The 25004-nt window shown below is 44.6% G+C and overlaps 1 protein-coding gene across 1 annotated transcript in view; it reads right to left on the bottom strand.

Annotated features, from left to right (window-relative positions):
- The window catches only part of RYR2 (ryanodine receptor 2), a 725812-nt gene that overhangs the window by 249256 nt on the left and 451552 nt on the right, over positions 1-25004 (bottom strand). Inside the window, exons 51-54 of the mRNA XM_061624580.1 lie at positions 24886-24976; positions 20815-20955; positions 16170-16333; positions 15173-15251 (exon numbers count right to left, since the gene is read on the bottom strand). Coding sequence (XP_061480564.1) covers positions 15173-15251; positions 16170-16333; positions 20815-20955; positions 24886-24976 — 475 coding nt within the window. The remainder of the gene's footprint in view (positions 1-15172; positions 15252-16169; positions 16334-20814; positions 20956-24885; positions 24977-25004) is intronic.

Genomic DNA, 25004 nt, shown 5'->3' with positions numbered 1-25004 from the left:
CAGAAATACCAAAAAACTTTAGGAAAAAAAGCTGACAACTCCACCCCCCCAAAAAAAAACCCCACCAGCCTAATGAAAACTGAGCATGCTCAGAGGACATGAAATGCTGACTGAGTGTTAAGGAGGGGAAATGGAAAACTTCACGTAGAGTGGCTGGAAACTAAACAGAAGCACTCCTGTTGCAGGTCCCACCTAAGGATGGAATTTTCTGAAAATCTCAGTGTCAAGCTTATCTGTGTAGACTTTTTCTAATTTCCATCTTGCTCCTTGATCTCAACAAGAAGCAAGCTTTTTTTAATGGTTTTGCTAAAAAATATGAACAATTCTCACATATTATATACATTATTATACATGTCATATTATATGTATACACACCCCAGGTTTCCTAAAGTAACCAGTGCATAAACAGATATATACAACAATGCATGTAACTGTATAAAAATATTTATGTATTAACACTTACAAAATTATATTACATAAGTATAGGACTGAATGGGACTTGCCTGTTTTATATGGATATAATAATAATAATAATAATTTATTTCTAAGCCGCCTATCTGGCCGAATTAACGGCCACTCTATACATATAATATAATTTTTTGCATATACTTTCACTTATAATTTCTTGGTCCTGAGAATGTAGTCATCTAGGGTCTTGGAGGGGTATCTTAGACCCTTTACTTTTTTGGGAACAGGGTCCCAGCAGGGTCCCTATGTCTCCAGCTTCCTATGAGCCAATCAGCATGAAATGGCAGCATGTTAGTTGCTGAGAAGTGTCTTTTAATCTGCTTTCTCATTTTTTCCTGCTGACTGGTAACACTCTCCCCTTTCATGCTTATTGCCTTCTAGGATGTCTGTTGTTGTAGGAGAGGGCATTAATAAGGAACTCATTCTCAACCCAATAGCAACAAAAGGGGGGAGGGCTATGGCTGTGATTGTGACTATCATGAGGGTACCCTGCACTTCTGAATTTGCCACTACACTACTGCTTGGGCTTTTTAAAAATATGCATGAGTAGCTCAGACATAAGTGGGGGCTTGCTGCAAGTAGTGGTACAATGAGGGCAAAGCTCAATTGGGGCAGAACCAACCAAATTCCTTGCATAAATCCATTTAAAATGCATTCTTCTTGCTTTCCAAGTCCCACCTGGAGTAGATGCTGACTAAAACAAAGTACAGTAATACCTCACTTAACAATGTAGATGCATTTCTGAACATTTCTTCTTTGGTACCAAAACCAGGAATACCATGGAAAGAATAGTGATAGGTTCCTACACTCGCTCATAAATGGTGGGGGCCGCTTCAATAGGGGCTTTAAAGGGTGCTTACCCAGCACCCACCCACTCCCATTCCCCTCCTTCTCCTCCTCCGAATCATACTGGATCCTTCCCTCCCCAGCCCTGTGAGAAAGCAAAAGATCTCTTAGTGCAAAGCAAACACAGAGGCGTGTCAGTTCCACCCTAGCAAAGCAAAGACACAGGCTTATTTTGTATACTATAGTTAGCATGGATTTTTCACATTCCACAATGTTAAATTGAAAATACCCCATGCCATTCTGATGCTTTCCATAAACTCATTTCAAAACAAAACCTTACAAAACTGATAGTCCTGAACTCAGAAATGCTTGCTTAACAACCCTCTCAATTTTCATAGAAATATACAAAACAGTCTGAGAGAATCAAGAGTTCAAACTGTAAAAAGAGAGAAAAAATCCAGACTCCCTCATTACTTTTTTCTGTCAGAGTTCTCATAATCTGGTGAAATTAATTAAAAATCAGCCATGTTCACAGAGTACCTGTAATCCCATTACTGACCTTGCCTCATACTCTGACCTTCATCTTCTGCAGTTTAAAGGTTTAAAAAATGCCTGGCTGATTTTTAATTAATTTAAGAAAATTTGTATTGAACTCAATGATAATGTCAGGCATGCTCAGTAAGAACCAACTGTCAGTGTTCTAAAAGCCAGACTCACAGCTGCTGGGCTTGCCTAATCAGGGGGCCACACCCACACCAGACTTTGATTTCATGTGAGACACCCATGGCTTCCCCCAGAGAATCCTGGGAAGTGTACTGTATTTAACTCAGTAAGTATGCAAATGCTCAAACCTGCCCTCCCCTCCAACTCCCTCCCATAACCTCCCTTTTGCCCCTTCCTCTCCCTTCCTTCAACCTTCCCCCTCCCCTTCAAATCCCCTCCTTCCCCCCCACTCCTTCTGCTCCCCTCCCCCTCCTCCACCCCCATGGTCAGTTTTACCTATCCTAGCATGACTGCATGGGAGTAAATCCCACTGAACTTAATAAACATGCAAATGATCAAACCTACCCTCCTCCTCCCCTCCCCATCCCCTGTGGTCACTTTCACCTATCCTAAGCATGATTGCAGGGGAGTGAATCACATTGAACTCAAGCATGCAAATGATCAATCCATTCTCAGCAAACTTGCACAGGATCCCATTTCTTACCTCCCAGACTAAAAAGCAGGGAAATTCACTAATAAAACCTTGCAGTTTAAGAATGTACCTATAGCCAACAGATATTTCTATCAAACTTTAAAAAGCAGAGAAATTGGGCAGCTAGAGTGAATGTACCAGGGGAGCAGGAGACCTGACCTCCTCTCTGAGATATTGTACTGCCCAACAAATTTGTCAAAATGCAAACACAATTTGGGTTGGTCTTTCACAGTCTAATCCACTTCCTGTGCAGCTTGGAAGAATTTGGTAACGTGTGCCTCTGAGTATAGGGTGAGTGGTGGCAACATCTGCAGTCAGCCCAAATAACAGAAACAAGACATGTGCTGTGCTGATCTTGTTTTAGCAGGGAGGAAGCAACAATATTAAAACAGTTGATATCATTCAGATAGTTTGATTTACTTTGCAATTTTAGTGAAGTTTCCTATAGTAAATCATTCTCTTTTATTTCTGTTTCTGTGAATATGTGAAGTACAGCAACACTTTGCAACACTAAAAAAAAAGCTCCAAAAACAATTGTGGAATAATGGCACTGACTATTCTGCAGAATAGTTTCTAGTGGACATGAGGAGTGTCTCAGTTTGCACAAGATAAAACAGTGGGAGGTGAAATATATTCTAGCCAAATTCTAGGTTTCTATATGTTTTTAATTGACCATGCCCACCTTTCCTTAAGTGGAGTAGTTTAAGTATAGCAGGCTGAAAACTTTCATCTTGGGCAGGCCAAGTTTGTTTTTCTAACAGCTAGATTCATTGCTGAAGTTAACTGTTAATGTGCCCAAAATAGAAATAGAGCATAACCTCCAGTTTGAAACAAAAAGGCTATCTTCACCATCATATGAAATCGACCAATAAAAAAGCTTTGAAATTAATAAAAATTAATTTAACACAGATTTCTACAATGAATAATGAGAGAAATATAATTTTCTAGGTTAGATTATCTGTAGAAACAGTAGCAACACAGAAAAGAAGCAAAGTAAGAAGAACACCAACACACATACAAAAATGTAATTCTCCACATCTGGAGATGGCAGGTGTTGCCACCACTCACCATATGCTCAGAGACACGTTACCAAATTCTTCCAAGCTACACAGGAAATGGATTGGACTGTGAAAGACCAACCTAAATTGTGTTTGCATTTTGACAAATTTTAGGGCAGTACAATATCTCAGTGGGGAGGTCAGGTCTCCTGCTGCCCTGTGCATTCACTATAGCTGCCCAATTTCCCTGCTTTTTAAAGTTTGATAGAAATATCTGTTGGCTATAGGTGCATTATTAAACTGGACCATTGGTCTCACCTGAAGGGTGATTTTCATATGAGTACGGCCCTCACTGCGGGTTATAGCTCCACCTATTGTGCGAAGGCAAGAATGTTTTTGAAGTCAAGATTAGGAGCGTCAGGCCCCTCCCACTCTCCAGTTCATTCACAGCGAGTCTAAAGAAAAATATCTAAAAATACAAGAACAAGGCCAACAGGCCTGCCAGCAGTAAAATAACACAATAATACATGCATAATAACGTGACTCCAACATAGCGAGATAACAGAACTAGCAGTCTTGACTTCACTAGAAAATTTAAGTATAATAGTGTAACAGTAATATATAACATATTAGAAAATATCTAGTCATCCTCCAACTGGGAGGGTTGTGAGGGCCGTACTCATATGAAAATCACCCTTCAGATGAGACCAATGGTCCATTTTCCATATGAGTCCGGCCCTCACTGCGGGATGTACCAAAGCAGCCCATACCGGGAGGGACCACCCACATGCTAATCCTCATTAAGAACCTGTTGCAACACTCGCCTGCCAAAACAGGCGTCAGCAGAAGCATAACAATCTATTTTATAATGCCTTATAAACGAGTGTGGGGTAGACCAAACGGCAGCCCTGCAAATATCAGCAACAGGAGCATTAGTAGCAAAAGCAGCCGAAGTGGCAGCTGACCTAGTAGAATGAGCTGTTATACTAGCTGGGACTGGCAGCTTAAGGGACTCATATGCTAAGGTAATACATGCCCTTAACCAACGGGATAAGGTAGAATTGGTTACTTTATACCCCATAGACCTCGGATGAAAGGATACAAACAGAGACGCCATTCGTCAAATCTCCTGGGTCCTAGACAGGTAAGTCTTGAGAACCCTCCGAACATCCAACGAATGCCAAGCCTTCTCTAGAGGATGAGTGGGGTTCGGGCAAAACGAAGGAAGCACAATGTCCTGGTTGCAGTGAAAAACTGAATTGACCTTGGGACGGAAGGATCAGTTTTCAACACAACAGAGTCCTTGTGAAAGACACAGAGATGGCGGGCAGAAGACAATGCGCCCAGTTCCAAAACTCGTCTGGCAGAGGTGATGGCGATCAGGAACAAGACCTTGAAGGACAGTAGGCGTAGAGGCACAGTCCCAATGGGTTCAAATAGAGGGCGTTGTAAAGCTTGGAGGACCTTGGACAGACTCCATGAGGGAAAATGGTGAAGTACGGCCGGTGAACGTAAAGCAATGCCTCTGAGGAAGCGTTTAAGGAACGGATGTGAGGAAATAGGGGCACCAGTAGAGGACACTGAGAGAATGGATGGCAGAGTGGACGCATGTCAACGTAGAGTGTTGGGTCTGAGTCCCATCATAAAGCCGCTATGGAGATATTGCAGCACCTGATGCATAGTGGCCTGGGATGGATCGCAGTGGTGAGACTGGCACCACTTGGAGAAAGCCACCCAAGTATGTTGATAAATATGAGTGGTAGATGGTCTTCTAGAGGCCAAGATAATATCAATAACAGCATCAGACAGGCCAGCCGACCTCAAATGTCCCCGTTCAAAAGCCACGCTGTTGGATTGAGCCAAGTGGGGTCCTGATGCCAAACTGGACCCTGGGATAGAAGGTCTGGCCTGACTGGAAGTGTCCAAGGATCCGTCACTGACATTGCAAGAAGATCCGAGAACCACGGTCGGCGTGGCCAATATGGTGCTATCAGAACCAACTGTGCCCTCTCGCTCCGCGCCTTCCACAAGGTTTTGGCTAACAGTGGTATTGGAGGGAAGGCGTACAAAAGACCGTCTGGCCACGGTGTTGACAGGGCATCCACTGCTTCCGCTGTCGTGTCCAGGTATCGGGCAAAATACCTGGGAAGCTGGTAATTGCGACTGGAAGCAAACAGGTCGATCGAGAAGACGCCGAACCGACACTGGAGACGATGGAAAATGGTTGGATGAAGTTTCCATTCTCCCGGAAAGACCTGTTGTCTGCTGAGCCAGTCTGCTGTCACATTCCAAATCCCTCTGAGGTGTTCTGCTTTCAGGGATTGTAGATGTTGTTCTGCCCAGCCAAAGATGAGGAAAGCTAGGTCCTGCAGAGGACGGGACCTGGTGCTCCCCTGTCTGTTCAAATGTGATTTTACGCATGTGTTGTCCATTCGAATGAGGACATGGACCAAAGGGAACAGAGACTGAAAATGAAGTAGAGCCAAGTGGACAGCCTTTAGCTCCAGCCAATTGATGCTCTGAGTCTGCTCTGCTGTGGACCAAACCCCCTGAACGTACTGGGAGTTGCAGTGGGCACCCCAGCCGATGAGACTGGCATCTGTGGTGACAACAGTCCTGCGGGGTTCTCTGAACGGAGTGCCCTTGGAAAGATGTTGGACCCTCGTCCACCAGCGGAATGAAAGGCGGAGTGTGGAGTTCAAGGGGATTGCTCGATGGTTTGAGCTGGCAATGTCATGTTGGAATGGTAGCAAGGCCCACTGAAGGTGGCGAGTATGAGCTCGAGCCCATGGTACAATATGGATAGTAGAGATGAGCATTCCGAGCGCCCTGGCTAGAAGCATGACGTCTGCAAAGGTTTTGTGCATCAGAGATCTTGCGATGTCTGTGATAGCAGTTATGCGATCTGATGACAGGAACACTGTCACTTGCAGGGTGTCCAACATTGCACCTAAATGCTGTAGACGTTGTGTTGGTTGTAGATGGCTTTTGTCGAAGTTGACTAGCCAACCGTGGGCCTGCAAGACATTGAGGGTGAGCGTTAAATGACGATGAGCCAGTTGCTCAGAACTTGCCCGTATTAACAGATCATCCAGATATGGGTAGAGATGGACCCCCTGAATCCGGAGATAAGCTACTAAGATGAGTAGCACTTTGGTAAATACTCTTGGAGCAGAGGAGAGGCCGAACGGCATCGCTCTGTATTGAAAGTGCTGGTGGCCAAAAGCAAACCGAAGGAACTTTCTGTGGGCTATGCAAATGGGCAAATGGAGATACGCTTCCTTTAGGTCGATAGAAGCCAGGAAGTCTCCTTCTTGCAGACTTTCTGTAATGGAGTGGAGGGATTCCATTTTGAACCTGCAATATGTAACAAAATGGTTGATGAACTTCAGGTCCAATACCGCCCTCCATGACAAATCTCATTTCGGCACAGCAAATAGGAGGGAGTACACCCCTTCCGACCTCTCAGCAGTGGGGACTGGCTCTATTGCCGCTATGTCCAAGAGGTGCTGTATAGCTGTCTGCGTGATGCAGTGCCTGGCTGGTGTTCTGGGACAAGGGGAGGGGTAAAACTTGTCTGGAGGTATTGCCCAAAACTCAACTGAATATCCAAAACTAAAAAGATCTCTGATCCAGGAGACCTGAGTCAGGTGTAGCCACTGTCCGCTAAACAGAAGCAGTCTGCCCCCAACTGGTATTGCATTAAAACTGTCTGCGCTGGCGAGACCCTCCCCTGTATGAGGACGTGGAAGCTCCTCTGCGGCCCTGGTACTGACCTGTACCCTGGAAACATCTATTCCAGCCTCCTCTGGAGGAGCGGAAATCATATGTTGGGAACTCTCAGCCTCGTCCCCCAGGCCGCGTTCCTCGAAAGGGCTGAGACGTGCGGTACGAAGCGAAACGCCAAAAGGGTCTGCGCTCCAGGTTTCTGATGGTGGCCAAGACGGGCTTTCGAGTGTCCTTAGGGTCAACAAGCACTGCTTTTAGTGCCTCCTCGCCAAAAAGTAATGACCCGGCATAGGGTGCCCGTGATAGATTAACTCTGGCAGTAGGGTCGGCCTGCCAGTGACGGAGCCAGAGGGTCCGTTGGGCCACAACTTGAGATGCCATTGCGCGTGCTGCTAGCTGATTTGCGTCCAAGGTGGCGTCGGCCACAAAGGCAGCTGTTTTGCGCAATTTTATAAGCGATCTACGCATTGAGACAGGATCTGAATTGGGATCCTTGATGAGATCATCCAGCCACATCATCGCTGCCCTGGTGAAGAGAGAGGCTGAAGTAGATGCACGCATAGAAAAGGCGGTGGCCTCATGAGTGTTGCGTAACGCAAAGTCCAGTCTCCGCTCAGTAGCATCCTTTAAATGAGATTCTCCTTCCCTTGGCAAGAGGGATCTGGAGGCTAAGCTGGAAATAGGCTCGTCTATGCCAGGGACGGCCAGTTTGGCAGCAAAGTCCAGGGCCAAAGCATAAAGTCTGTCCGCAATGTTATTAAATCGGCGTGCTTGTAGAGGGTGAGCCCATTCGTCGTTGGCCAGTTTGGCGATGGGGTCTGGCACGGGAAGGTAGTTTTCAGCTGGAATGGGGGATTTCAAGACCCTGGCCCCCTTTAAGGCGGGGGTGGCAGCTGCAGTTGAAGTGGATTGAAGACCGATGGTGTTCAGCACTCTACGCACCAGGGGTTGGTAATCTGAGGCATCGAAGAGGCGATAGGAAGTATCCTGTTCATGTTCCGAATGATCACTCCAGTCGTCTCCTTCCTCGTGCGGCGCAAATGCGGAGTCCTCCGTGTAAGAGACGTCATCCACGAACCTGCCCCTGGCAACGTCAAACGGATTTGGAGAACAGGACGGGTTCGTCTCACTGTGAACAAATTGGTCCCTGCTGTGCTGCGGGATGGCGGAAACTTGTGACAATGACTGTCTCTGAGCAAAAAACGAGAGCATGCCTTGGAGTTGTGAGATAAATTCATGGGACAGCTGCAGTCCTGAAACTGTGGACGGTTGCTCTTGGGCAGGCGGGAATGTGGACGGCCCCACAGTCCCTGCAAGGGAAGAGGACTATCACCGCCCAGGAAGGGAGAGCCATCTGCCTGCTTTGCTGCTGCTGCTGCTTGGCCAACATCTCTGCTCTCTCCTTCTTGGGCTCCTGCTCTGCACGTGGGCACCTTGCAGGACCAGGCTCCAGGTACTCAGCCAGCTGTGCCTGATACTGTTCCACCTGTCCCTTCTTTGGAGGGGATATATAAGCCGGCTGGCTGAGGGGGCTTGGCAGATCCAGTGCCTGCAAGGGAAGAGGATCATCACCGCCCAGGGAGGGAGAGCCATCTGCCTGCTTTGCTGCTGCTGCTTGGCCAACATCTCTGCTCTCTCCTTCTTGGGCTCCTGCTCTGCACGTGGGCACCTTGCAGGACCAGGCTCCAGGTGCTCAGCCAGCTGTGCCTGATACTGTTCCACCTGTCCCTTCTTTGGAGGGGATATATAAGCCGGCTGGCTGAGGGGGCTTGGGAGATCCAGTGCCTGCAAGGGAAGAGGACCATCACCGCCCAGGGAGGGAGAGCCATCTGCCTGCTTTGCTGCTGCTGCTTGGCTGGCGTCTCTGCTCCTTCTTGGGCTCCTGCTCTGCACGTGGGCACCTTGCAGGACCAGGCCCCAGGTGGCGTTTTACGTGGGAAGAAGAACAGTCTTAGAGCTGGAGTTTGGGCGCACAGAATACGGGACTGTGTATTCTGTGCGGGTTTGAAGTGGATGAATGGGTGTTATATGAGTGTATGTTGTGAGTGAATGTGTATTTTTATGTATATGAGTTTTTTGTATTTATAGTTTATCATGTGCCTCGGGAAGAGATTTTATCATCAAGAGGGGAGACCTGAGGGGGCCCCAATTGCCGTAGTGACGGGTAGAGGGAGGTATGGTGATATGAGGGACGTGCCAGGTAAGGAGAACGCGGCCCAGACATGTAGTGGCTGTGCCGCGTTCTGGTCCTTCTCATACCCGCAGGGTTGTTGGTTGTCCTGTCAGCCAACTCTCAGATCTCCAGTTGCTGCTCTTTAATGCCAGATCGGTACATAATAAAACCTCCCTCGTCCATGATTTGATTGTGGACGAGGTGGCCGATCTGGCATGTATAACCGAGACCTGGGTGGGCGAACAGGGAGGAGTTAGTCTCTCCCAGATCTGCCCACCGGGGTATCTGGTTCAGCATCATGGTAGATCTGAGGATCAGGGAGGGGGGGTTGCTGTGGTCTATAAGAGTTCCATCTCACTCACCAAGCACCATGTCCATGCAATCACTGGTCTGGAGTGTTTGCACCTTGTGCTAGGCCAGAGGGACAGACTGGGAATCCTTTTGGTGTACTACCCACCTTGCTGCCCAATGGCTTCCCTAACTGAGCTGACGGAAGTGGTCTCGGAGGTACTGTTGAGATCCCCCAGACTATTAGTACTGGGAGATCTCAACATTCATGCTGAGGCTACTTTGTCTGGGGCAGCTCAGGACTTCATGGCCGCCATGACAACCATGGGGCTGTCTCAATATGTTAGTGGCCCAACACATACATCGGGGCATACTCTTGACCTGGTCTTTGCTACCGGACATGGGGATAGTGATCTGGATGTGGGGAGTTTTACATCTCTCCCGTTGTCATGGACAGATCATTGCTTGCTGAAGTTTAGACTTTCAGTAGCCTTTTCCCTCTGCAAGGGTGGGGGACCTATTAAATTGGTCCGCCCCCGGAGACTAATGAATTCTGAAGGTTTTCAAAAGGCTCTGGGGTTTTTTCCGGCTGATAAGACTGGCGCTCCTGTCGAAGCCCTGACCGATCTGTGGAATGCAGAGATGACCCGGGCTGTTGACACGATCGCTCCTGCGCGCCCTCTCCTATGTAGAGCTCATACAGCTCCTTGGTATACTCCGGAGCTGAGAGCGATGAAACAAGACAGGAGGCGGCTTGAGCGGAGATGGAGACGAACTCCCGACGAATGCAATTATGAGCTGGTTCGTGCTTCTACTAAGCTCTATGTAGGAGCGGTGAGGGCGGCAAAAAAACAACATTTCGCCGCCACTATTCAGTCATCTCTCTTACGCCCACGGGAGCTTTTTAAAGTGGTTCGTGGCCTACTCCATCCAGGCCTACAAGATACGGCAGATACATCGGTAGCTCGATGTAATAAATTTGCTGAACACTTCCAGCATAAGATCTCATGCATTCGCCGGGACTTAGACTCCTATTTAATAGCAGTTAATCCTACTGAGGTGTCCGGAGCACAGTCTTGTCATGTTTTGTTGGATGAGTTTCAGTTGGTTCAGTTCGAGGACGTGGACAAGGTGCTTGGACAGGTTCGTGCGACCACTTCGGTACTGGATCCTTGCCCCTCTTGGCTAATTAAAACTAGCAAGGAAGGAACAGTTGGCTGGGCCAAGGAAGTGATTAATGCCTCTTTACGAGAGGGAGTGGTCCCTGGCTGTCTGAAAGAGGCGGCAGTGAGACCACTCCTGAAAAAACCTTCCTTGGACCCAGAGGATTTCAGCAGCTACAGACCAGTAGCCAATGTTCCGTTCCTGGGCAAGATCCTGGAACGTGTGGTTGCTTACCAGCTCCAGGCGCTATTGGATGAAACCGATTATCTAGATCCATTTCAATCGGGGTTCAGGCCTGGTTTTGGCACTGAGACTGCCTTGGTCGCCCTGTTTGATGACCTATGTCGGGAGAGAGACAGAGGGAGTATAACTCTGTTGATTCTCCTTGACCTCTCAGCGGCTTTTGATACCATTGACCATGGTATCCTTCTGGAGAGGCTTGCGGAGTTGGGAGTTGGAGGCACTGCTTGGCAGTGGTTCTGCTCCTACTTAGCGGGTCGTCTCCAGAAGATAGTGCTTGGGGAACATTGCTCGACACCGTGGGTTCTCCAATGTGGGGTCCCGCAGGGTTCGGTTCTGTCTCCCATGCTTTTTAACATTTATATGAAGCCGCTGGGGGCGGTCATCAGGAGTTTTGGAGTGCGTTGTCATCAGTATGCTGATGACACGCAGCTCTACTTCTCCTTTACATCTTCTTCAGGTGAGGCAGTCGACGTGCTGAACCGTTGCCTGGCTGCGACAATGGACTGGATGAGAACTAACAAACTGAGACTCAATCCTGACAAGACTGAGATGCTGTTGGTGGATGGTTTCTCTGATCGGATGGTGGATATATACCCTGTCCTGGATGGGGTTACACTCCCCCTAAAGGAACAAGTGCGTAGTCTGGGAGTCATCTTAGACTCTTCCCTCACACTTGAGGCTCATGTAGCCTCGGTGGCCTGGAATGCGTTCTACCAACTTCAGTTGGTAGCCCAGCTACGTCCCTATCTGAGTAAGGAGGACCTCACATCAGTGGTACATGCTATGGTAACCTCGCGTCTGGACTACTGCAATGCGCTTTACGTAGGGCTACCTTTGAAGACGGTTCGGAAGCTACAGCTAGTGCAAAATGCGGCGGCCAGACTGCTAACAAGAACTAAGCGGTCTGAGCATATAACACCTGTGCTAGCCCGTTTGCACTGGCTTCCAATATGCTTCCGGGCCAGATTCAAAGTGTTGGTACTTACCTATAAAGCCTTATACGGCGCGGGACCACGATATCTGTCGGAACGCCTCTCCCGATATGAACCGGCCCGTACACTACGGTCTACTACGAAGGCCCTCCTCCGGGTTCCGACTCATAGGGAAGCCCGGAGCGTGGTGACAAGATCTAGGGCCTTCTCAGTGGTGGCCCCCGAACTATGGAATGGTCTCCCCGAGGAGGTGCGCCTGGCGCCGACACTATCATCTTTTCGGCGCCAGGTTAAAACCTTTCTCTTCTCTGAGGCATCTTAATTCCTGTTAATTCTAAACTATTATATTTTGATTTTAGACTGTACAGTTTTTTGTACAGTTTTGTATTGTGATATACTGTATTGCGTTATTTTTATTGTATTTTTAATGTTCACCGCCCAGAGAGCTGTTGCTAGTCGGGCGGTATATAAGCTTAATTAAATAAATAAAAATAAAAAATAGAAGAGTAAGCTCCAGGTTGGATGACCGTTGGCTGCTCAGGAAAGCCCGGAAAGTCCTCCTCATCAGAGGAAGCAGCAGGAGACTGAAAAAGGGTAGTTAGCTGTGCACGTGTTGACCCCTGAGGAGCCGGAGCAGAGACATAGCGAGGCCGCTTGGTAGTGTTGTGGCTGGAAAGGTGCTTTGTTTTGGCAACCGCTTTCGCATGCTTATGCTTGACCGCCTTAGGTGGTTTAGGCTTGGTCGTCTGGGTTGTCTCTGTGTGTTGTCTGGGCATGGTCGCCTGGGTTGTCTCTGGCTGTTCTGCCATCATATAGATATTAAGGGTAGCAGTGCACGGCACACGACTGGGGCAGAATGCACAGACCCGAAGAGGCTCAGTACATGGCACACGACTGGGGCAGAATGCACTGGCAGATGGCTAAGTACACTGCCACGATGGGGCAGAATGTACACTATGAACAGTCTTATAATATTTGCACCGCTGTGCACGGTGTCAACGGCTCTGATATGCAGCCACAGATGAGGGACAGAATGTATGGTCCCACCAGGGTGTATATGGTATCAACACCTTGCAAGGTATCAGCTAGTCAGATGCACAGTCAGTGCAGTATGAATTGATCTGATGAACAGCCACAGGGGCACAGTCCTTGCAGCAAAAGACAGGCTTTGTACCGGGTCAGATCGCAGCAGTAATCAACTAGTTGTCAGGGCCAGCAGCAAACAGCAGATTTGATGAAGGCACCTATATAGAACTATAGAATCCTAAGACACACACACACACAAGGGGCAGTTATGCAGTTAGAGTTGACAGAAAGCCTGGGCTCTGCTACCAGGGACCGTGTCAGGTAAACCCCCCCTTGAGTAAAAGTAACAGAGGAGAGAAAATGACACTCAAAATGGCGGCCGCGAAAAGGCGCAGGAAAAGTGGCCAATCGGAAAGGGCTAGTAGGATAAAGAAGCAATGGCGGCCAGCAAATGAAAAAATGGCTGCCAATTTAAAAGGAGTCGTGAGGGGAATTCCGATCGTGGCTATAATAAGGCGAAAAATCAGCCATGCAGGAAGTACGGTTAGCAGAATCCCCCACAAGGGATCGAGTGGGGATACTGAGAGAACCTTAGCTGACAGCGGGAGACCGTCGCAGCAAGAAAAAATGCGGCTGCAGAGCGAGCCGAACGGAATTGTGAAGAGCCGCAGCCGCAGGCTCTGAGATAAACCGCCGCGACGAAAAGCCGCGGTCGGACTGACAGGGGTTTCTTTAGGAGTTGAGCCAGTTGAAAAAATGAATAAATGCTGCACGGGTGTCTGAAGGCACAAAACAGGCGACGGGAAAGGAGGAGCTGCAGCCGCAAGCTCCCGCTAGAGATGAGAGAACCGCAGCTGCGGTCTCTCCGATATCGCCATGGAGCGCTGCTTGAAGCAGTCCATCGGGGAAAGCCGCTAAGTGGAGTCGCAGTCGCAGGCACCCGAGGGGTGCGCCAAAAACCCTGGGGAAAATTAAGTCAAATGGCCAAAGCGTGGAGAATCACAGCCGCGATCTCTCTAGGAGCCGTCAGGGTAAAAACAGAGGGAAGAAACGGCCTGGGCAAGGGAGAAACCCCCCCCCCAAGGAAATTCCCGGGGATTGAGTAGGACAGTGACAAAAAACAAAACAGAGGGAAGAAAAGCACTTGGAAGACACACAAACAACAATACCTCCACACCCTGTCAGACCAATATACACACAAACACAAAAGACTTAGCTAGACGCTACGCTATCTAGTAAATCAATCTTGTTCGTACGAAGGCAAGAATGAACTGGAGAGCGGGAGGGGCCTGACGCCCCTAGTCTTGACTTCAAAAACATTCTTGCCTTCACACAATAGGTGGAGCTATAACCCGCAGTGAGGGCCGGACTCATATGGAAAATGGAAGGTTTTTTGCCTATTAGTGAATCAGTTTATTGAAAGCAAAGCAAAGACACAGGGTAGTCAGTTTCATCTGAAAGCAAAGGCACAGGCTTTCAAAGCAAAGCTAGTCGGTTTCACCTTTAAAAAAGCCTTCCTTAAAAGGAACGTTTTCTTGGAGAATTGGTTAACTGAAGTATTATTGTATATTTTGAACCAACAGAAACTAAGAGCCTGCATATTGTGCTCATGGAACTTATATTTTTGCCACGTAACAAGTGCTGACTGGAGTTATCAGTTAACAAAAGTGGCCATATATTAGTGTATGCAGCTGCCAGAAGCACTATAAGTGAACCCGGCTGCCACTTCTGCATCCACTCACCCACCACCCACTCCACAGTACCAATTTGCACTGTTAGTACATCTGCAACTGGAAATTGGATTGGATGATTATGTGTTTTCTATTTTTATAGATCTGAAAAATGATATTTTAGAAGATAATCATCCAAATGCAACCAACCAAATATGTGATAACAGAAATAAAAATTCTTATTAAAATAAACATGTTCATTATTTCGATCAGTGTAAATGTAAAGATAGCACCTACTTATTTGCTGAAACTCAGAAGATAAATGCATTTAAAGAAAACATTTTCATTAAAGAAAAAACTGTTCTAATAGTGCAACATAAATAAAATTTCATGAAAAATACTGAAAATGAAAAATGTCTTTCAGATCATTATCTAGACAGATTTCTAATACTTTAACTATGCTTTGTAAAAAATATGACATATAGATATATACATTTTACCTTTTCCATGCACCATTTATCATGGGAATGTTCAGCATATTTGTTAATAAAGTAGTCTAGCTTTTCAGGAATTGTAATGCTGGGAGAGAACATACAAGACAATAATCAATACATAATGAATTGTGCATTCTTTTTAATGCAAACGTCAAGTTCATTAGAGCATAGGTTTTGTTTTTTAGATTTAAATCCCTAAACAACTTGGGATCAAGATACCTAGAAGACCACCTCCCCCAGTATCAACTATGTCGAGTTTTAAGATCTGCAAAGGAAACTAGTGAATTGTTGTTTGGTAACAATAGGTAAGCAGAAGTGGTTCAACAGGTGGATACAGAAACCAATTCTAAATGCCATATATGTTTACCCAAGCTTTCCTGGACTCTGATTCCTATCTCTTAAACTTCTTTATTTTTGTGCACTGCTCAGTTTTATCTGTACTAAATTGTATTCATTTTTATTTAGCTTTTAAAAGTTTTACTTGATGGTTGTATTTTTATATGAATTTACACTTATTTTTAAACATTCTGTTTTCTGTTAACTAAATGGCCTTATAGGACCCCTTCCAACTCTACTGTTCTATGATTCTAACTTCTTAGAGACTTCTTTTTATATTAAGCAATGTATACATTTAATAAATAAATAAAATACCATAGTATTTGCATTTCTCTGTCAGTCTAATACAGATCTTAATGTGAGTATCTGAATACAATATTGATATTTTATCATCTAATAACAAGAGATACTTAATTTCACAGCTGCACTTAATTTGACTGGAAAACCAGTAATATATAACCAATGAAAACAAAAGCCATAGAACATTTCAATGTTGTAAACCACCCCCAAATAAGGCATTTGAATATTTCTGCATTTATGAATAGATTTTGACGAACAAAATAGTAAAGGAAGAATGACTTGCTGGTAACTCTGTTTATCATTTAGAACAAGCACCTGCTTTCCAGACAGTATTTATTTATATAGTAACAGTATAATAAATCCTTACTTTGAAGTATCAGCAGGTTGTGGATTGAAGTTCCCATCTGAATCCATGGAAGCCTGTTTTTCCATCACACCAACATAACTTGATTCCATATAATCAGGTGGTAAAGCCCCTGCCACTGCACTCAGGCAGGGCAAAGCTAATCTGAATAGTTCCTGTTCATATTTCTGGGGAGATAAAGTAGGATACAAAAGACCTAGCAATGAATTGAGACAGCCTTTATTTTTGCTGGAAAATTACTAATGCTTTATTATATGAGCTAACATTGTTTGCACTTTGATCTACTATGGTTGCTATACTCAGTGGGACAAGTTTGTCTTTCATTATTACAGGATGAACTCACTATATATGATCCTCCTAATGCAAATAGCACTGGAGGAAAGGGTTAAATTCTCCCTCCATGCCTGCTGTGATCCTGATAATTATAAGCCCACACATATACACCACCCAGATTATGTCAGCTGAATTTTTAAAAACCTGACATAAAATGTAAAGGTTGGGCCCTTAGGTGCGCACCTCAGGGTATTTTTAAAAAGCATAGTGTAAAATCTATTTTTAAAACCAACTTTTTGCCATCTTCCCTACTGTATCTCATTTATTTATTTACACTCGGCAGAGTGCTCTGCCATTGAAGGGTGGTAAGCAGCATATATGATGACCCATGGTAAATATAATGGCGTTATCTAAAGGAATGGTAACTATACATGAAGCAGCCCCCTATATACCGGTAGGTTGCTCTCACAATTTGGCAGAATTGCAGACTTTGCTTCAATGCAAAATGAGGAGCTATTGCCAGAAAAGGGAGAAGGAAAACCTGGTGTGCATGTAAAAGTGCTTATTCATACATAAAGGGGATCTGTCAGTCACACCTATCATAATTATTGAACGCACACACATGCACAATTACAAACATACATACAACAGCAAAAGCCATGGAATATCTTTTATACTCATTGATAAAATAAATATCTGTGCTAACAATTAAACATGAAAAGAAAGACATAATTCTATAGCCCTGTCCTTGTACTGGATCACGCAGAAGTGACAAAGGGAGAGAATGGGAAATATCCAACATGCCAGAAATTGCAGGGCTCATACAGGCTGGTGCACTCTATCATGGCCTGGAAATTCAGTGGGACCCAGCCCAATCACTATGGGGGCTAAAACCCCATTAATATGTCCAAATATAATGCTATATAAATTATAGATCATGCTTGGAAGATATTTATGAAAAAATTCCCTATATCTATGTACCTACACTAAGATTTGCTGGAACCAATCAGAAGCAGCGTTAGAGCAGAACACACAACATTTTCAACAATGAGATGTTGGTCTTGACCCTTTTATAGAACAGAGAGCGTGTGCACTTATGCAATTAAACTAGAGACAGAGATGTGTGTACTTCCCTATGTGATATGCTTTCCCAAGGACAACCAATTCCATAAATTCCTTGTTCATACCAGGAGGGAAGACAGTTGGTGGGAGAAACAAAGCAGCATAATAACTGGGAGATACAAGGGCTGGTGGGAACTAGTACTGCTGGTAGGATTTACAGGCCCAGAATATATGTGAGTAAATGAATTGTTAACGAGCACATACAATTACAATACCTAGCTATAAATACCAATCAGGCAACCACAAACATGAAGTTAAACAAAAGGAACCAAAAGTAGCTAAATGGCACATATCAGTATGAGAAGTTTTCACAACAAAGTTTTTCTGCAGTATGTTCAGGCAATACTAAAGGTGGGCTGAAATTCCCTCTTATTTTCACAGAACCAAGGCTTATTCTTCTGGCCTCGGCCATTTACTCCATAAAGTAAGACAAGCAAGCTTTCCTAAAAAATTCTTAGAAATTTGCTCTCTCCATTTTCAAGTACATTACCACTCTCCTATGAATTGCTGAAAAAAGCTTTGCTGAAAAAAGCTGTGCTGAACTCTAGGCCAGTGGTTCCCAACCTTTATGAGTATGAGACCCCCTTTGTAAGCTCAAATAATTTCATGACCCTCCCATGCTAACTGTAATTTTAGTGTCTGTTAATTGAAAGAATGTTGTGTGGCAAAAAACACATCTCCAAATATCCCTTTCCATAAATAGCTACCTGCAGACAGGGAGGTATTGCTCTCTTTTCTTAATGCAAAGGTCCAATCAAATTGGTATACCTCTTCCCCCCACAGTCTGTACAGTCCTGTCTCCCAACATCAGTGGGTTACAGTGTTGGACTAAGATCCAAGTTCAAATCCCCACCCAGCCAGGAAGCCCGCTGGGTGGCCTTGGACCAGACACAGTCTCCCAGCCTAAACTATTTCACAGGGTTGGTGTAAGGATATACCATGTGCACCACTTTGAGCAACTTGGAGGAAAGGTGGGGTATAAATGCAATAATAATTAAATAAATACATTTCAGCTGATGTATGTTGACTCCAACCTGCTGACCTTTTATTATTATTATTATTATTATTATTTAAAGCAGCAGTGTAGTAGTGGTGGGGATGCTAGATTGTGAAGACAAAAGGATTAGTGCATACACACACACAAATACACCTGCCCCTCCTGCAAGCATCTGCAGGTGTGCATGCATTTGGGCATGTGGGAAGGAGGAAGCCCTCAACTACCACAGCATCTTAGAAAGATTGAGGGGGCAGAGTATAGGTTTAAGAAAGGGGGGAAGCTGGCATAACACACTTAGCCTCAGAGATGGGGGACGAGCAAGTCCTGACTTTCCTCACTGCTCCTTGGCTCTGTCTGGGCCAAAGGCAAGATCTGGGCATCTTTGCAAATAAGAATAAATTTTAAAAGGAGGTGGCAGTGAAGCAGGAGCCAAGAAAGGCAGACAGGCTGACTGCCAGGAAGAAAGGGGGAAAGCAGCCTTTCCTTGCAGACTTGCTTCTTTTTGCTTCACAAAAAGCCCTCTTCTCTTGTTCTAAGTAAGGGTGTCAGCAGTACCAGCAGCACAAGTAGATGGGAGTCAGTGATAGTAATCCCCTCTTCTTCCTGGACGCTCCACCCTCAGCCTCCTTTGGCATCTGCCACATGTTTTATAGGCAGATGCTTGACCTCGGCATGCCTGAAAGACGCTCTGGTGCTTCAGCAAAAGTCCTTCCCTCTCATTTGGAGCAAGGGGGAGGTGTCATCTGCAGCGGTAGTGAGAAGCAGATAGCAGCCAAGGAGTTAAGATATTTTTTACTTACTTACTTACTTACTTAATTAATTTACTGTTCATGGCCCCCATGGGGGTCATAGCCCCTAGGTTGGGAACCACTGCTCTAGGCTAACAAAGCTGACCAAGACAAGATGAAAATAATAACTGTGGCAACGATGAAGAAAAGCTGCTAGATACATCATGTGGCTCCAGTCTATCGCTTTCAACAGGTAGTTATGTAATATCGTCGTCGTTATTAGCTTTCCTCATAAATGCAACCCATTACTGATTATTTCATCATCATCATTTGTACTACTACTATTATTCTTAATCATTGTAAGTTGCTCTGGGAGCCATTTGCAGCTGAAGGGAGGGTAAATATGTTTTTAAATTAAAGATTAAGTGATAAAAGGGCCAGAAAAATAAACCTTAAAGTGAACTTTCCTATTTATAATATGTTCGCAGTCATATTGGTTTATTAGAATAAGAAAAATTGACAAAACTGTATCTTTATTATGACCAACCAAAAAAGTTAGTCAAAATAGTCAGCAAGCTTTATAGGACTCTTCTTTAGGCTGGATTCAATGTTAAACAAATATAGCAAAAGGGGGGGGTTGTGTCAGTGAAGATATGGACCACAGTGTAGTTTCAGAAATGTAAAAAAAGTAATTTCAGAATTATTATCAGGAGTGGCTGGTGTGATGCTGCAGCACTGCGTTCCTGACACAGACATTGCTACCGCTGGCAGGGTGGGACAGAGTGACAGCAAGGTTGTGGGTGAACTGGTAGAAGCACTGATTGGCTCTGCCAGTGCGCCCACACACACCCAACCTCACTGCCTGGCACCAACATGTTAAACAACAACAATACAGGTATCAGTAGGGCAGCTCTGCAATGTTGCCCCACCTTGCCACCAGCTGTTCCTGAATAAAATCGTAACATTTATTTCACAATTCATAAGATTGCATATACAGGATGGAATCTTGGTATACACGTGGGAGGGAGGTCATATTATATGTTAGTATTGGGCTCCAAACATTATGCTTGGGCTCTAATAGCAGCTGCTATGCCAAGATGCACAATCTGTAATACATGGGTAGAACTAACAAGTGCCTGGCTTGCATGCAACGCTAAACAATGATTTTTTCAATGAATATTGGCTTCACATTATGCATGATGGATCAACTGACAAACATTAGTTACTAAAAATGCCAACTTCAAACCATGGAGAGGGGAGAATGAGCTTGCTGAGATTCATCCACATAGCTATACATCATGGTTTAGTGTTACATGCAAATACATTCACTGCAATAATTGTCACTTTATATATTTATTTTTATCAGGCTATCAAACAATGCTGGAGAGAATATTAAGAGCATTTACAAAAGGAGTTTGCAGAAAGGTCCATTTCTCAAAAAAGACATTAAAAAACTCCAGTGCATACTATAGTCTTCCAGCATGTTTCTTTGGATCAGTCACTGCTTATAACATACATTAAAAATTACCTTTTGAGATAAGGCATCAAAAATACCGCAGAACAACTTCCTGGACAAATGAAGTTCTTCTTCTGAAGCAGCACCAAAGTTGCCCCATCCTCCTAGTAGACAGTAATACTTCCAGCATCTTTCATAATGATTTGTCAGCAACTGGTGGGGTAAGACAGCTCAGTTTATAAGCTTTGAAGAGCAGCTGCGTATGAGCCATTTAAATTACAGATAGCTGCATTAGCCTGTTGCAACAATATGTCTTGTGGCACCTCAAAGATTAAGTTTTACTATGGCACAGTCCACAAAAGCTTAGTTTTTCAGATGACACAAGATTCTTTGTTACTTTTACTTTAAATTAGGTACTTCAAGTATATACCAACAAGGCATTATGTTGGTACCTAGTGTTATTTCAAAAACAATAGAAGGGTTTACTGTGTGATCTATGACTTTAATATAATGGGCTTCAGTCAGTGATGACACTTGAAAAATATTGGGGAAGGGAACACAGGTGGCAATCAACAGACAAAGTAACTCTTTTGACTATCCCCCACATATACAAGGTGTTAGGCACAGAGTTCATTTACCTATTTAGCAGGTGACATTCAAACTTTCCCCCTGCATTTGGCACATTCATTTTAATGGGGCCTGGGCAAAAGAACTTTCTGCTGAATTACAAGGGAGAGGAACCTCCAGCCTGGCATGCATCCCAAATTGGCACGTGAGGCTGTTTTCCCCAAACCACACTCACCTGCCCCACACCTGATATCTTACTGCCAGTTGATTGGCAGTGAGAGCAAGTGAGACCTGAAGGGTGTTCTGAAAGGGCACTAAGATACCATCAAGTGGGTTGTCATTCACCAATAGCTTGAAGAGGCAGAAACTTCTTTTGTGGGTTTGATCAGCCAGCCAATGGTGGGCCTAGATGGTATCCTTGTGCACCCTCAGAAACACCTTTCAGGTGAGTATCTACGATACCTTCTCAGCTGGGCACTAGGATATCATCAAATAGGATGTCCTAAAGCTGACCCTTCTGTTCCTGGTTATTGGTCAGGAAGAACCTATTGCAGGACTTGTCTGCCAAAGGAGGCCTCAGCTGTGAGGCATACACACCTATTTTATACTGTTTTGTAAAAAGCATGGATTAGCCCATGTTGCTGCCCTGCAGACTTCCTGTAGACAGGCATTAGTAGCAAGTATCACACTAATCGCCATTGTTCTCATCAAATGGACTACAATCCCTTTGGAAGAGATTAACTTCTGAGGTGTATGCCATGGAAATACAGGCCCTGATCCATCTGGACAGAGTAGCTGAGGACACCCTCTGCCCCACAGAGAGAGGGTTGAAGGAAACAAACAAGAACAAGGTCCTGTTTTTGTGATGTATACTTTTAGTGCCCTATGGACATCTCAGAAAGATGTTTAGGTTCAGGGCAAAAGGTGGGCAGGACAAACTCTTGCTGCCTGTGAAAGGCTGAGTTCATCTTTGTTACAGATCTCAGGTCAGTGCAAAGAACGATTCTATCCCTATGAAATATGCACAGACACTTGTAAGTTGAAAGGGCTCCAAGTTCAGAGACTCATCTTACCGATGTAATAGCTACTAGGAAGTGTACCTTGTACGACAGTTGTCTTAGTGGAATGTCCTGCAGGGGCTCAAAGGGAGGATGCTGTTGTGCTGTTAGGATGGTGTGTAGATTCCAAGTTGAGAATCTGTTGGACTAATGGGCTGGACATTGCTGCTCTCCTCAGGAATTGCTTTAGGATATAATATGTTCACAGTTTTGCTGCTCTTGCAAAACCTGAGGCTGTGTAGAATGCTTGTAGTGCCAATGTTGCCACTTTGTGTACTTTCTTCAGTATGAGGTCTAGTTTGTGTTCTGCCATATTGCTCAGTTGGCTTTCCTCATCTCTAGAAAGGAAACACTTTGCTACCCATACTGAAATGAGGATGTCAATAGCTGGAAATTTCAGCTGTCCCATCATTTCTGATTATAGAATATCACATTTGTTGGCATATGACAGTAATTTCTTAGACTGCAGAGCTGCCTGTCATTCCACTTTGATTAGTTTCTTTAATAACTTTGGCACTCACACTACTTTTTCAGTTGGTTAGATTGTTACCACCCTCGATTGCATGGTGGGCATGGGTTCAGAAGTGGGTCCTTTTAACTGTAATGCAGCTATGGCCTACATGAGCAATGGTGTGAAATTCAGAATCATCACTCCATTCTGCTTCTTCCGTGTCTGGGATAGTACTACACAGCTCATATTCTCCTGATCTGTCATCCAGGAGTGGATGCATAGCCCTTGACACTGCTGAATTTGTACTCACCTATTGGTCACTAACATATTTTTTTATAACAATTCTGCTGATACTTGTGCTATTAACACCTCTTTAAGTTGCCTAATCAGTGTAGGATGCAACAACCAATTTTCCTGTTGTTGCTGTGTTACACTTTGACCAGAGATGGCAGCAGTTGAAAAGAACATAGATGTATCATCATGCATCTTAGAGCTGATATACTGAGTCTGCTGTAGTACACCTGGCTGACTACATGATGGTGCATGACTTAAGTCTCACAATGTAGTGTTATTATCATTAAGAGGCCATCTTGGCAGCCTTTGACCAGAGGGGGCAGCAGACACCATAACATTGGGCCTGAAGTGTAACCTCAGTTGGCCAGATGTGGTAGCAGACTCAATTCCTTTTACAGCTGCTGTATTTTCCTGATTTAAAGATGTCACTTGGCTGCTTATTGGGGAAACTAAATTGAAATTTAGTTGTTGTTCTGAAGCCCCATCTGACTCTTCTCCTGCACCTGAAAGTTCCTCTTCATTTAATACTTCTAATGTGGCCTGCCTGATCTCTGCAGCTACTCTGCAGTCATTGCCTGTTCCCACTACAGCAGTAAGGCTCTGAATTTGGGTCTCCCCTTTGCCCATTGGTGCTGCTGCTACCATGGCTCCATGCAGGCTATAGCACATTGATGAGCTCACCGCTATAGTCACTACTGCAGCTTCACTTGCTCCACACTACTCTGCTGCTGGCAGGTGGTTTTGAAGCTCCAAGATGGCAGGTGTTACTTTTTGCACCATGGCACCCTCAGCACATTTTGATACTTCCTTCTTTCCTGCCTGTTTTGTTTAGGCTCTTGGGCATTTTGCACAAAGGAAATAGTTCTAATTTCAATAGAAAAAGGGGTCCTGTAGCTTGTTTAGGTGCAGGGCACTGCAGTCTGTCAGGGAATGGTCAGAGTGCTAAATTTTAATTTATTAAATCCAAAAATCACTCAGTATACTTAATTGTTTGTGGAATCAGTAATGCAATTGATTACACATAGACAATCACAATGGAATTAACTAGTGCAATTGATTACACATAGACAATCACAATGGAATTAACTAGTGGGAGCAATATTAATCAGATAATTAATTAATTAGGGGAAGCTTAAAAAAACAAGAGGCAGTAAGGAACACCAGTAAAAAATACTAAGGACACATGCAGCTTGACCCCAGAGGTTAAATTTCCAGTCACACTGCAAGGCATACACCACAGAGTCTCACATTTTTTAAAAAAAACTCACTCACATCCTTTCCAATTGGTTTGTAGGACTCAAAATGGCCAGAAGAACACTAACAAAATGACCTGTTCAAGCATGGCAAACAAATCTCCAGGAGGAGAAGCTTCCCAGAAGCATCCTGGAGCTGTGACATTTTTTCTGCTTCTTTAAACTTTTGGTGGATGACAACCCACTTCAGTGTCCTAGTGCCCACTCAAGAAAAATGAGTCACTTGATGTCATGGTATTGTTCTTCCACAAAATAACATCGGATCCTTTCTTTTCTTTTTGCTTTGTGTTGCAGTCCACTGAGCTATTACACTGGGATCCAGAAACTTTTTACTCCATATGAAATTACTTCAAGTACTGTAAATTGAGCATTTTTAAGATTACACTGGATGTAAATGACTGTGGTGAAATTTATTTGCTTCACAGTATAATCACAATGCTGTTATCAAATTCAGATTCTGGAGGATAATGACAAGTGATAGTTGTATATTCTGAAAAAGAAGATTAAAAACCACACTCACCTTAAGAGGCATCTTTGCATGCTCATTTAGTAGTGGAATATCAAACACTAATCTTCTCAGCAAATGTTGCATCATTGAAGGCCTCAGTTGTCTATAAGTAGAAAGAAAAGTCTGTATAC

The sequence above is a fragment of the Rhineura floridana genome, chromosome 4, assembly GCF_030035675.1.
Source record: "Rhineura floridana isolate rRhiFlo1 chromosome 4, rRhiFlo1.hap2, whole genome shotgun sequence".
Classification (NCBI taxonomy): Eukaryota; Metazoa; Chordata; class Lepidosauria; order Squamata; family Rhineuridae; genus Rhineura; species Rhineura floridana.
Note: the sequence above shows the minus strand (reverse complement) of the source record. Positions and strands in the feature narration are given on the sequence as shown.